The sequence below is a fragment of the Phacochoerus africanus genome, chromosome 9, assembly GCF_016906955.1.
Source record: "Phacochoerus africanus isolate WHEZ1 chromosome 9, ROS_Pafr_v1, whole genome shotgun sequence".
Classification (NCBI taxonomy): domain Eukaryota; kingdom Metazoa; phylum Chordata; class Mammalia; order Artiodactyla; family Suidae; genus Phacochoerus; species Phacochoerus africanus.
Genome location: NC_062552.1, coordinates 24,573,898 through 24,586,118, shown reverse-complemented (window position 1 = coordinate 24,586,118; position 12,221 = coordinate 24,573,898). Strand labels below are relative to the sequence as shown.

Genomic DNA, 12,221 nt, shown 5'->3' with positions numbered 1-12,221 from the left:
GGCCTGCGTGGCAAGAAATTAAGTGGAGAGGAGAAGGACGAGAAAAAGAGTAGGACAAGATAAAAAGATAACACTGGGAGAAAATGCTGGTTTCCTTTATGCCTTTTGTTACTGGCATTAGCGGCGGAGTTAAAGTGGCTTTTTCTTTCACAAAGGCACTTTATAAAGGCAACCCTAGAGCGCGCGGAACCATAGACCGGTGGAAGGTCCTTCTTCCGGTCTCTTGCGTCTGCGCGCTCACAGCGAAGAAGGCGGGAGGCCGGCGGAGGTGGGGGGTGGGGAGCGGGGAACCGGAAGTGAAGTCCGATTCCCTCCTTCGTCGCTGTTGCCGCCGCCATACGCTTTCGCCTTGTTCAGGTAAGCTTTGGCTTTCGGCACAATCCGACTCCATCTGCGTTTCTCTGCGGCCATCCCGTCGCAAGGGCTCCTGATAACCCTTGTACAAGCTACGGTCTGGTCGCCGGGGTCTGATTGAGTTGTTACTTCCACCGCATACATTCCTTTCAAGAGCAAGAAGGTTGGGGGGGGCGGAGGCAGGGAAGCGGCGCGCGGGGGAGGGGGGGGAATCCAAGATGGTGGCCCTGGCGCCATTGTGTTTCCTTTACTCTTCGCTCCTCCAGTGGGCGCCTGCTTAATCGGAGGCCCCAGCGGCGATGAGAGGTGGCGCTAGGCGTCCTCTGGCCTTGGGCATTTGCGGAGGGCGGGGCTCTTTTCATCCTCCCGCTTATTTTTGCGTTGTCGGCTCGCGGTAGTAGTAGGAATCGGCGGCTTCTGGGCCTAGTTGAACTTTTCTCATTTCGGCCTTCCCACTATTATATAGAGCGTTTTAATTGTTTAGGAATGGTGTCAATGTGTTTTTCGGAAAGGGGGTGAGGCCTGAAGAGTAACGCAATGGTGACGAAGGTTTTACTTATTAACTGGAAAGAGGATTCATCTTAGTTATTGGCCTGCTTTTCATTCATTGTTTGTTGGGGGGATGAATTTTTCCCGGTCAGGCATTTCTCTAGACCCCTCCCCCTGCCATAAGTTACCCAAGGCCTTTAAACGCCAGAAGGCGATTACTGAGGAGTGGGAGGCTGGAGTGCTGGGGAGAGGTGGGTGGCAGCCACATGATGTTTTCATTTTGAAAAGTGAGAGCTTTGCGCAGTGACGACTTTTATCTATCACCCTTGACTGATGGCTGCTGTGTTAGAAGTTGAGATTGTACACTTCGTAGGGAAAGCACAAGATTTTGAGGGCCTGTCATTTTGTCGTTTTCATTCTCCGTTCTTAAGTTATTATCTATGTTCTGCTTTTCATGTTTTCTTGTTTTTTTTTTTTTTTCTTTCTTTCTTTCTTTGCTGCTGTCACAGACCAGGGATTTATAAGCTGATTTTGCCCTTCCAACTTCCGGGTTTCTGCTTCTTTGAGCTGAGGTTTTGGGGAAGCTGTGTCCTCATCACCTCCTCTGGGACCACTTTTTTCATTCCCTGTATTAACGTTTACTTTTCCCTTTTAATTCTTGTGGGGTTTTTTTGTTACTTTCAGTGTTTCATAGTTTAGGGAAAGTGGAACGTGTGGGGATGGAAGAGGTGGCTAAGGCTCTGCCCGTGACTGATGAGTCTTCTCTCTGGTTTTTTTCCCTAGCTCTTCTGTCAGAAACTAGTGTTTCTTTTCCTCTCCTGTTCCTCGAGCCTCCACTCTCCCCTGTCTTATTCTGTGTGAACCCAGCCGGAGACGCCTCCCCTTCTCCCCCTGCCGGCCCAGTTATGGCAGAGAACGATGTGGACAATGAGCTCTTGGATTATGAAGACGATGAGGTGGAGACAGCAGCTGGGGGAGATGGGGCTGAGGCCCCTGCCAAGAAGGATGTCAAGGGCTCCTATGTCTCCATCCACAGCTCTGGCTTTCGTGACTTCCTGCTCAAGCCAGAGTTGCTCCGGGCCATTGTTGACTGTGGCTTTGAGCATCCATCAGAAGGTAAATTTTCCTCAGACTTTTAAAGGATGTGAGAAACATGGTTATGGTCCTTTAGTGATACGGAATTATATAAGATAGATTAGGGAAGAAGTACCAAAAACTGTTTTAGCAGTAGAAAGAGTTATATATAGGTTGGTTTTTCATTCATGGTGACAAGTAAGTGCTAGTGATGTAAAAGTAATTTAGATAGAGGTCTGTTTTTCATCTTGTGACTGGCTTTTCTCCTTGTCTGCTTGTTTTTTAATTTTGTTTCTTTGACTTTTAATTTAAAATTTCCAGAGAGGAGCTGGTTGGACTCTTGAGCCAAGCCAGCTCTGGTCTCTGGAAACCGTTATGGCTGGTCTAAAGGTGGCTGGCTTTGGGTCAGGTACCAAGTCCTTCATTTTGTCCAAGGTTGCAGGGTTATGTGACCCAAAGCATGACAGCCTAAGTAGGAGAAATGGCCTGTGGCAGGCACTCAAAAGTCATGGATTGTTACAGATTAAGAAACATTCGGACAGAGTCAGGAGCACCTAAGGCAAGCAATTGGTAGGTGCAAGAGGGTTGTTAGCAGGACTGTGGGGGTCTGGAACTGGAGGAGGCCAATGTTAGAAGGAACTGGGAAGGTCTGATTTGGGGATCACTTTGATTACTCGAGGGAGCAGAGGTAGAAAGGGTCTGGAAATCGACAAGAACCATTTAAGAATTGAGTAGAGAGAAACGGGTTTGGCATGGTGAGAAAGCTGGCCAAGTTAGCTGGAGACTGAAGTCTAATTATCCTTTTTTCCCCCCTCGTTATAGTTCAGCATGAATGCATCCCTCAGGCCATCCTGGGAATGGATGTCCTATGCCAGGCCAAGTCAGGCATGGGGAAGACAGCGGTGTTTGTGTTGGCTACACTGCAGCAGCTGGAGCCAGTTACTGGGCAGGTATGCTTGGGGAAAGTGCTGGAGGAGGCATTTTGGTTTGCAGTGTTCGGGAAGGGTGTTTGTGTCAGCTCCAGAGCCACCAGTGCTTGTTGCTAAGGTGATCTCTCATTCTTGACTGACAGCCGTGGGGAATGTTCTGTAGTAATCATGGGGTTAATGGTTTAGAGCTCCAAACTGTAGTCAGTTGTGATCTGCCAGGTGTGCTTTTGTGACATACCTGAAGGGATATATTGTATGTGTCTCTCCACCTACTCCCCCCCTAGGTGTCTGTACTGGTGATGTGTCACACTCGGGAGTTGGCTTTTCAGATCAGCAAGGAGTATGAGCGCTTCTCTAAATACATGCCCAATGTCAAGGTAAGCCAGGGTAAGGGGACCTGGGAGGGTGAGGGTGTGGGGAGTCGGAGGCATTAGAGACTTGTTAGAGCAGCGGTCTGCGTGTCCCACAGGAGTTAAACCCCTACACACGAATCTCAGTTACACCCAATACATAGTAAGTTGGTGCAGTTGTGGTGTGGAAGAGATTTATATTCTAGGGCTCATTTGGATATGCATTATAATTTCTGTGGTATTTGCAGCATTCTGATTCATGTGAGTGTGAATATGCATTCTTTTTTTTTTTTTTTTTGTCTTTTTGCTATTTCTTTGGGCCACTCCCGCGGCATATGGAGGTTCCCAGGCTAGGGGTCGAATGGGAGCTGTAGCCACCGGCCTATGCCAGAGCCACAGCAACGCAGGATCCGAGCCGCGTCTGCAACCTACACACCACAGCTCACGGCAACGCCGGATTGTGAACCCACTGAGCAAGGGCGGGGACCGAACCCGAAACCTCATGGTTCTTAGTCAGATTCGTTAACCACTGCGCCACGACGGGAACTCCTGAATATGCATTCTAACAAGATCCTCGGGTAGAGTTTGAGAAGCATTGATGTATGCAACTTTACCTTTTCCTGAAATGAAAAAAATAGTACTTTTGTTCAGATTGTTAAAATTTTCTCAGTTATTTTACGTTTAAAACCAGTAACGTTGAAGTAATAGTTTTAAAGTAGTTTGTTTAAAACCAAAGTAGTGATAGTGGGGAGTTCCCATCATGGCGCAGTGGTTAATGAATCTGACTAGGAGCCATGAGGTTGCGGGTTCAATCCCTGGCCTCACTCAGTGGGTTAAGGATCCGGCGTTGCCATGAGCTGTGGTGTAGGTCGCAGAGATGGCTCGGATCGCACACTGCTGTGGCTGTGGCATAGGCCGGTGGCTCCAGCTCCGATTCAACCCCTAGCCTGGGAACCTCCATATGCCACTGGAGTGGCCCTAGAAAAGGCAAAAAGACAAAAAACAAAAAACAAAGAAGTGATAGTGGCACTTGTGCACGGTAAAAATGTTTATGCAATCCAGAGGGCCTTACACTGAAAAGATTGTTTGCCCATCTGATTATATGTCATAGAATACCACTAGTTAATTTTTTGTTGTGGTCGTTCTGATGATTCTGTGAAACCAAGTATTAGGCAGTTTTTTCAGTTTGTCAGCATACAAGCCTTTTTGACTTTTCCATGAAAGATTATTTAGCTTATTTATGCCATTCTAAAATTCGAAAATTGTGTTAATTTTCTAAATATAGTTTGAAAGCAGTATTTACTTGTGTGTGTATGCATATCTGTACCCTTATATTGTTGGTTTTGGTAGCTTTTATTTTCTGTCTTTTTAGTAGTTGTCTAGGTTGTCTAAATATTGAAAACCAGGAAACATTTTCCATTGTTAAGATTTCTCAACCTTGAATTCTTTCCTTCTTTGTGAGATACTCTCTTTTTGTGGGTTGGCAGGTCGCAGTGTTTTTTGGTGGTCTGTCTATCAAGAAGGATGAAGAGGTGCTGAAGAAGAACTGCCCGCATATTGTCGTGGGGACCCCTGGCCGCATCCTAGCCCTGGCTCGAAATAAGAGCCTCAACCTCAAACACATTAAACACTTTATCTTGGATGAATGTGACAAGATGCTTGAACAACTCGGTGAGTAGCAGTGCTGGGACTAGGCTAGTGACCTGGGAGTTGCCTTTTGGAGCCAAATGATGTTTATTTGATACTGGAGCACATCTGTGCTAGGACGACTCTTAATCTATCACCCATGACTGATGGCTCTGGCTTCCCTGGGTGGTCTTTGTTAGGCTTTTTAAGCATCCTTGGTGCCTAAGGAGAAGGATGTTCTTCCTTTCTGTGATAATGTTTTTCATTACACAGTTACATCACCTTTCTTTCGTTTCTAAATCTTTATAGTAGGTGTCATGGGGGAGAAAATAAACGGGAAGAGGAGATAGTTTACTCTTGGCATTCTCAGTTCAGCACATACTGTGAGACCTTAGAGCTGATTGGGTCTCTAGACTTAAATTCCAGGATTACCACGGAGAGTTTGTGGGAGTTTTTGTGGCCTGGTATTCCAGTGTGCTAAATGGGGTCAAGGAAAAGTAATTTTTGTGTTTTTACTTTATTTTATTTTTTTATTTATTTATTTTTTTTTACAGCTGCACCTTTGGCATGTGGACGTTCCCAGGTTAGGGGTCCAATCGGAGCTATAGCTGCCAGCCTACACCACAGCCACAGCAATGCCAGATCTGAGCCCTGTCTTCAACCTACACCACAGCTCACAGCAACACTGGATCCTTAACCCACTGGGGACCAGGGAGCAAACCCGTGTCCTCATGGATGTGAGTTGGGTTCGTTACCACTGAGCCACAACGGGAACTCTCAAGAAAGAAGGATTTTTTATAAGAGCATAAGTTTGGTGAATGAGAGAGTAAGGATGGGGACCTAGCACCATGGATGAGTCAATGCAAGTGATCTTTGGCTGTCGTAGATGGCAGGCTCTAAGGTGTGTTGTTTGCCTGACTGGTTGGGTCAGTGTGATCCAGAGAAAGCATGACATGGCCTCTGATAGCTGCAGTGTAATTGGTGCTTGATACTTGTAGACAGTTGGGACTTGGAGAGAGAGGAGTTGGGAGAAGGACCTTGTAAAGTATTTTTTGAAGGACTTATCTTTGTGAACCTCTGCAGTGGGCTTTATCTCCATTTCCTAATTGTGGGCTTTAGGGTTTCATCTGATTTCTTGTGTGGTTAGAATACGAAGAGCTGGAATCTGGTCCCAAATCCATTGCTTTTTCCTGTGGTACTACTATGGATGTGTCCGTGGTGGTTGGAGGAGATAGAGTAGAGAGACCTGAGGCACAACTTCCCCTGAAATGAGACTTCCTTATCTGTCATCAGCGCTCTTCACCTCACTGGGAAGCCTGTCCCTGGTCTGTCTTTATGACACATGCTTGCCTCCTCCTAGACCCTTTCAATCTTTTTTTTTCTCGTAGACATGCGTCGGGATGTCCAGGAAATTTTTCGCATGACCCCCCACGAGAAGCAGGTCATGATGTTCAGTGCTACCTTGAGCAAAGAGATTCGTCCAGTCTGCCGCAAGTTCATGCAAGACGTAAATACCCTTCTACCTTCTCTCCCTCCACTCCCCGCCCGCTGCCTCCTCCCCTTCCGCGCCCTCTTCCTCCAGACTCCCTTGTCCTTCAGTCGCCAAGAAGGGGGCACGTGCCCATGTGAGAGGGCTGACTCCTTGAAGAGACACACAGAGGCAGAGACAGTTAGTGTTAGGGTCTGCGCGGCGCCAGGGAAACTCCGGAAGACTTGGTCGGGTTAATGTGAGAGCGGGTAGCGTTCGACTTTTTTTTTTTTTTTCCAATCACAGCATTTTTGAACCTCTTCTCCCTCTTGGGGGAGGGCAGGATTTTCTGCCCTACCACCCACCCATCATCTCCTACATACCCCCTACAGCCACGCACCCTCAAGGTGGCATCGAGCATACAACCGGAGCCTTCTGCTCCCCAAACTCGTAACCTCCCGGTGGCAGGAGAGCAAGAGAGGGACAGACAGTTGGCAGGGCCTGTCCAAAAGAAGAGCGAACAGCGCAAATGAATCCGCTCCCTCCCCACCTCCAGGGGTGGGGGCCTTTGGCACCTCAGTCCCCGAGTCCCTACTCCTTCCCATCCGTACCTCCTCGCACCCGTCCGGAACCTCGGTCGATGTGAGCTGGCAGCAGAGAAGCATCGTGGCGCGGCGGGGGAATGCGACGGCACCGGCGGTGGATGGCGGCAGCGGAGGCCGCGGGGAACCTGACCAGGAAGCTGAGGACCAAACCAGCCTCTTTTTCCGTTCCCGGTTTTTTTCCTGAACCCAAGGCGTGCCGTGCTCCTTGTTTCCCTCCATTTGTGTTTGGGGGTGGGGGGTGTTCTGAATGGGGTGGTAGATTTTTTTTTTCTTTTTTTTAAACATTTTTGTAATACTGAGAGGGATATGGGAAAGGTAAAGTGAGGAGCTCCACTTGGATGTGACCAGGTGGGTGTTAGGGTCTGGGACTAAGTGGGTCAGCTGTAGAAGCAGTGGAGTGTGCTCTTTGCCTCCCTGCTCTGCTCCTCCCTGTGGGACGATAACTCACTGTTTAGCTATATTTGGGGCTCAAGTTAGATTTCAAGGAGGCCATGGAGCTTCTCTTTGGAAAGACTACCTTTGCTAGTCTGCCTTTGGGGATTGGGCTTCTGGTGTTCTCCCATGACACATCCTTTCCTGAAATCTTAAACCCTGGATCCTTCATGTTAAGCCATGTCCTCAAGTTAGGAGTGCTAGGAAAGTTGGGCTTTAGAGTTGAATCTTGTGTTGGTTTCCACCTTTTTTTATGCCATCTTCCTTCCCTTTAAGGGTTGTGTGGTTTTTTGGGGTTTTTTTTAAGATGAGCAACTGCTGCTCTGAATTTGACTTCTTAGCACCACTTACTGATACCTTCCATATGACACTGTAGTTGGTTTGATTCTTAGATCAAAGACCAGTCTTGTCTAAAAGTACAACTTTGTGGTCTGAGGGCAGGTTGTTACTCATCTTACGTGATTTTTGTCTTTTTGTGGCATTTTGATTTACATCCATTGAAACATTCCGATCTTTAAGATGCCCACCTTTCTAATGAGGATATGATTCTCCTAGTGTAGAGATTACTCAAATGGAGCAGTCCTTATCCTCTCTCCCATATTATGACCAGCTTGGATAGAGTTATTCAGACCTTGAGTCGCTGTTTCCCATCATTTCCCAGGTGTTTGGTTCATGTTGTCCTTCTGAAAATCACTTCCCATTGTTTTCTTTCCTCCACCACCTCCATTTGAGGTAATGGCGCCTTGCCATTGGGTGGTTGTGCTGTGCCTTTTCCTCCCTGCAGAGTTCCTTTCCCATGACACTTTTCAGTTGGGCCGTCTTAAAACTCAACTGATGGGGAGGAAATTAACTTAATTTGGGAAAGACCACATTAAAATAGGTATTTTTGGGGGTGGGGTTGGATTTTCAATCTTCTCTCTCCTCCCCATCCCCCCATGGGGTGTATTGGAGATCAACTTCCTCCACCCCCCCAGGTTTAACCCCCCCACTCTGCCCTCCTCCCGTTCCCCACCCCCTCCCTTCCCCCTCCCCCCCAGCCAATGGAGATCTTCGTGGATGATGAGACGAAGCTGACGCTGCATGGGTTGCAGCAGTACTACGTGAAACTGAAGGACAACGAGAAGAACCGGAAGCTCTTTGATCTTCTGGATGTCCTTGAGTTCAACCAGGTCAGTTGTTCCAAGGTCCAGAAGGGAGAGTGAATGAGCACATCTCTAACTTGCAGAAACCTGTATTATGGACCCTTTTATTGAGGAAACCATGTGTGTCACGTGGAAGAAAATGGTGGAGAAGTTCTGTGAATGAGGAGAAAAATGTCTTTGTGGTGCTGAGCACGAGCATGGTGGGAACTGCTTTTCTGTTCCATACTCAACAAAATACACCTCAAATTATAAAATCTTTGAACAGAGTTAATAAGTGGGTGAAGGTCCCAGAATGTATTAGACCTGTTAAGTTCTTAAACTTATTTGTTTCTTGTACTATTACCGAGAGAAAAGTGTTGCACCACTTGTGTGATTTTTTTTTTTTTTTGCACCGAAAATTGCTCTCCAGAATTAGGGTTCCTTGATGTTTGATGTTTTGGAGAATGGGAATCTTGGTCGTGGTCTTTCCAGACCTTAATTCTGATTTTGAGCACTCTCTCGTGAGGTGGCTTTGTCCTTGTGTCCTAAAATGTGTGGTAATTTTGGTTACTGTTTTTCCATACCTTCTCTGCAGAATATCTGTCTGCTCAGGAAAAATCAGAGGCAAGAGGGAAAGGCTAAGTTATATTTAGAGCAGAAGAGGAAATATGTGATGAGGACTAAGAGGAATTCTTTTAGAGAACTTGCACATAATCTCTGTCACTCATCCCCTCACGGATGCGCGTCTCCCCCCAGTCTCTCACATACACACACATGCGCGCACACAGGTGGTGATATTTGTGAAGTCTGTGCAGCGCTGCATTGCCCTGGCCCAGCTCCTGGTGGAGCAGAACTTCCCAGCCATTGCCATCCACCGTGGGATGCCCCAGGAGGAGAGGTGAGTCAGATGTTGGGGAAGGTGCTTTGTGTCCTTGGGAGGAAGAAAGACTTGAGAGAAGGGAATCTCAACATTTTTCTGCTTTCCTTTCTCACAAAGGCTTTCTCGGTATCAGCAGTTTAAAGATTTTCAACGACGAATTCTTGTGGCTACCAACCTGTTTGGCCGAGGCATGGACATCGAGCGGGTGAACATTGCCTTCAACTACGACATGCCTGAGGATTCTGACACTTACTTGCATCGGGTAAGCCTCATACCTAGAAGACATCCGTGTCCTCTCCCACCCCTAGTTCCTTTGTCTTCAGAGCTTATGTCTTTACCCCTCCCTTTGGGTGTCTTCCTTTTTTGGGGTCTGCCAGTTCTATCGTCTCTCCCCTTCTAGGTGGCCAGAGCCGGCCGATTTGGCACCAAGGGCTTAGCCATCACGTTTGTGTCAGATGAGAATGATGCCAAGATCCTCAACGACGTGCAGGATCGCTTTGAAGTCAACATTAGTGAGCTGCCTGACGAGATAGACATTTCCTCCTACAGTGAGTATTGATCTCATGAAACTGGCTCCCCTAACCCTTTAGATTTTCCTTGTTCCTTACGGACTTTTCCATTTTTTTCCTTTCTGTTTTTTTGGAAGTTCCCTAGCCAGGGTTTGAGTCTGAGCCTCAGCCGCGGCCGTGCCAGATCCTTTAACCCATTGCACTGGGCTGGGGATCAAACCTGTGCCTCCGCAGCAACCCAAGCTGCTGCAGTTGGATTCTTAACCCACTGTGTCAGGGCGGGAACTCCCCTTAACAGGTTTTTCTTGAAGTGCTTTGTGCACAGTCGGGTACTGGACAGATTCATCATCCATCTTCTCCCCGTCCTCATCCTGATGGCTTGCTGAGTTTTTTTTTTTTTTTGTCTTTTTGTCATTTTTTGGGCCGCTCCCGCAGCATATGGAGGTTCCCAGGCTAGGGGTCTAATCGGAGCTGTAGCCGCCGGCCTACACCAGGGCCACAGCAACGCAGGATCCGAGCCGCGTCTGCGACCTACACCCCAGCTCATGGCAATGCTGGATCGTTAACCCACTGAGCAAGGGCAGGGACGGAACCCGCAACCTCATGGTTCCTAGTCGGATTCGTTAACCACTGCGCCACGATGGGAACTCCTTGCTGAGATTTTTAGTTGCTCTCTCTACATTGTGTTTCCTCATCAAATTGGTTCCCCTTTTCTACCCCCAAATCTATTCTCTGACCCATAGGCTACACAAATGTCTGTATGTATTGGGGGGCTATGTTTTTGCCAGCCTCACCTTTCCTTTTCAATACCTTATTCTAACTGCCGTGTTTTTTCTTCAGTTGAACAGACGCGGTAGAGGACTCACCCACCATTCGGGAATGAGAAAGTCTGTCCCTCTGCAGGAGATGACACCAAGCATGGGGGTGAAGGAGACACTACTGCCACCTACCCCTGACAACCCCTAACCCCCAACCCATGGCTTCCCTCTTTTGCATCACCACCACTCCTAAACCCCCATTTCCCGATTTGTCAGAAATTTTTTTAACAAAACTAAAAAACACAAGCGTCTGTGGTATCTGTAAGCGCTCCGTCCCTTTATTGGATTTGGGGTGAGATTGTTTTAGGGCACAATCCAAAGTAAATTCCTGCAGGGACAGTATACTCTGCTTTTGGGCCAAGGTCAGTGGGAGGGGGCAAATGGGGTGTGTGATTAAAAGGCTGTACCACGGTTCTTCCTCCCTATCTTCCAACTTCTGGCCCTTTGTAGTGGTTTATTCGGTTTTCTTAGTGGACTAGGAGAGGCTGGGATGTTTGATTGAAGGGCTGGAGGGGGTGGGCACAGTGTTTCCAGTATTGGAGAGTGTTGAAGTTGGAACTAGTGGGAAGCTTGGGCATCTTCTCCCAGGCTCTCTCTGTGTCTTCTCATCTGTTCCTTCAGCTTCTGGATCTTGAGCACCAGGGCCTGAGCTTCCCAGGCCCCCTCTTGCCCATCCAGCAGGGCCTGGTACAGCTCCAGCTGCTGCTCCAGCAATTCCTCAGCTTGGGTCAGCTCAGCTGTGGGGCGGGGCTCGGGCTCCTGGGAGAGGGGGCATTAGGGAGGGAGCATCAGCCGGGGCAGGGGGCTGGGGCCACCTGGAAGTCAGGAATTCAGCCCTGCTCTTGTTTTTCCAGCACCATTAGTTTAAGGTCATCTGTACTGCAAAGCCAAGGTAGCTTCCTGTTTTAAGCGTAGGCTTGGGAGGGAAATGAGAGCTCACAGCTGTAACTGGGCTGTAACTGGACGTCTTATGTGATGGGAAGGGGAGGACTGGCTGTCCCAACCCCCCTGAGAAATAATTAACTGTTAAATGAGGGGAAGTTCCTGTTCAAGGACTTCTTGGACTGTGCAGGGAGGGAGGGGTGCAGGTAGAGGGCGCCTGGAGTGGAGTGGGGTGGGGGCAGGGAGGGTGATGGGGAACTGAGGGTGGGGGCTGGACACAGCTCCATAGGTAGGGGTCCCCTGCTTTTAGCTGGCTTGTGGTACACGGTGCGGTTCCCTGCCCGCCCCCCCAGTATGAATTTGCGCTCCCTGCGCTACACCCTCGTTCTTGGTGCCACTTACCCTGGAGGGTGACATCTTCCCAAGGCCGTCGGAGCTAGTCTCTTCTCTGTTTGCCTTGGAACCCTGGGAGCAGCACCTCCAGGTACCCTGGAGTACTGGGGGCCAGAATGGCAGGAGACCACGGCAGCAACATCGGGAGAGCCAGGGCAGAGGGAGGACCATGGCGGGTGAGGCAGGGAGCTGTCTGAGCCACCCAAAGGCCACCAAGGAACTGGTTCCCTCCGGGCTGTGGCCTCGCTTCAGTGCCTGGCCCTGCCCCTGCCCTGCTCTGCTGCACCCACC

At 48.7% G+C, this 12,221-nt stretch overlaps 2 protein-coding genes and 2 non-coding genes across 7 annotated transcripts; 3 read left to right on the top strand and 1 right to left on the bottom strand.

The window, feature by feature from the left end:
- Positions 1-252: 252 nt before the first annotated feature.
- Positions 253-10,901, top strand: DDX39B (DExD-box helicase 39B). Of its 4 annotated transcripts, none has more exons than XM_047797071.1 (11): positions 253-357; positions 1,627-1,959; positions 2,740-2,867; positions 3,131-3,223; positions 4,684-4,867; positions 6,211-6,329; positions 8,365-8,496; positions 9,237-9,346; positions 9,446-9,590; positions 9,729-9,876; positions 10,678-10,901. In XM_047797071.1, the coding sequence occupies exons 2-11, from the start codon at positions 1,749-1,751 to the stop codon at positions 10,692-10,694; spliced, it is 1,287 nt and encodes a 428-aa protein (XP_047653027.1). In that variant the 5' UTR covers positions 253-357; positions 1,627-1,748; the 3' UTR covers positions 10,695-10,901. The 4 variants fall into 4 exon arrangements, 3 of the variants coding, with proteins under 3 accessions (XP_047653027.1, XP_047653028.1, XP_047653029.1); XM_047797072.1 differs by lacking the exon at positions 253-357 and adding an exon at positions 377-517; XM_047797073.1 differs by lacking the exon at positions 253-357 and adding an exon at positions 2,353-2,487 and having other exon boundaries at positions 1,822-1,959.
- Positions 1,105-1,182, top strand: LOC125136953 (small nucleolar RNA SNORD83). The gene has a single exon (XR_007137278.1). It is a non-coding gene; the product is annotated as a small nucleolar RNA SNORD83 (small nucleolar RNA).
- Positions 4,919-4,995, top strand: LOC125136954 (small nucleolar RNA SNORD83). Its single transcript, XR_007137279.1, has one exon. It is a non-coding gene; the product is annotated as a small nucleolar RNA SNORD83 (small nucleolar RNA).
- A 5-nt stretch (positions 10,902-10,906) lies between the features above and the next one.
- MCCD1 (mitochondrial coiled-coil domain 1) lies at positions 10,907-12,211 on the bottom strand. Its single transcript, XM_047797085.1, has 2 exons — positions 11,940-12,211; positions 10,907-11,414 (listed from the first exon to the last, which is right to left on the bottom strand). Exons 1-2 carry the CDS (start codon positions 12,099-12,101, stop codon positions 11,214-11,216), a joined length of 363 nt encoding a protein of 120 aa, XP_047653041.1. The 5' UTR covers positions 12,102-12,211; the 3' UTR covers positions 10,907-11,213.
- Positions 12,212-12,221: the final 10 nt, after the last annotated feature.

Excerpts from the sequence above, each read along its gene's own strand:
- DDX39B (XM_047797071.1), top strand. The coding sequence starts at position 1,749 with ATGGCAGAGAACGATGTGGACAATGAGCTCTTGGATTATGAAGACGAT. Across the intron at positions 3,224-4,683 it reads AATACATGCCCAATGTCAAG|GTCGCAGTGTTTTTTGGTGG; the intron begins GTAAGCCAGGGT and ends GTGGGTTGGCAG. Across the intron at positions 9,591-9,728 it reads CTGACACTTACTTGCATCGG|GTGGCCAGAGCCGGCCGATT; the intron begins GTAAGCCTCATA and ends CTCCCCTTCTAG.
- MCCD1 (XM_047797085.1), bottom strand. The coding sequence starts at position 12,101 with ATGGTCCTCCCTCTGCCCTGGCTCTCCCGATGTTGCTGCCGTGGTCTC. Across the intron at positions 11,415-11,939 it reads GGAAGATGTCACCCTCCAGG|GAGCCCGAGCCCCGCCCCAC; the intron begins GTAAGTGGCACC and ends CCCCTCTCCCAG.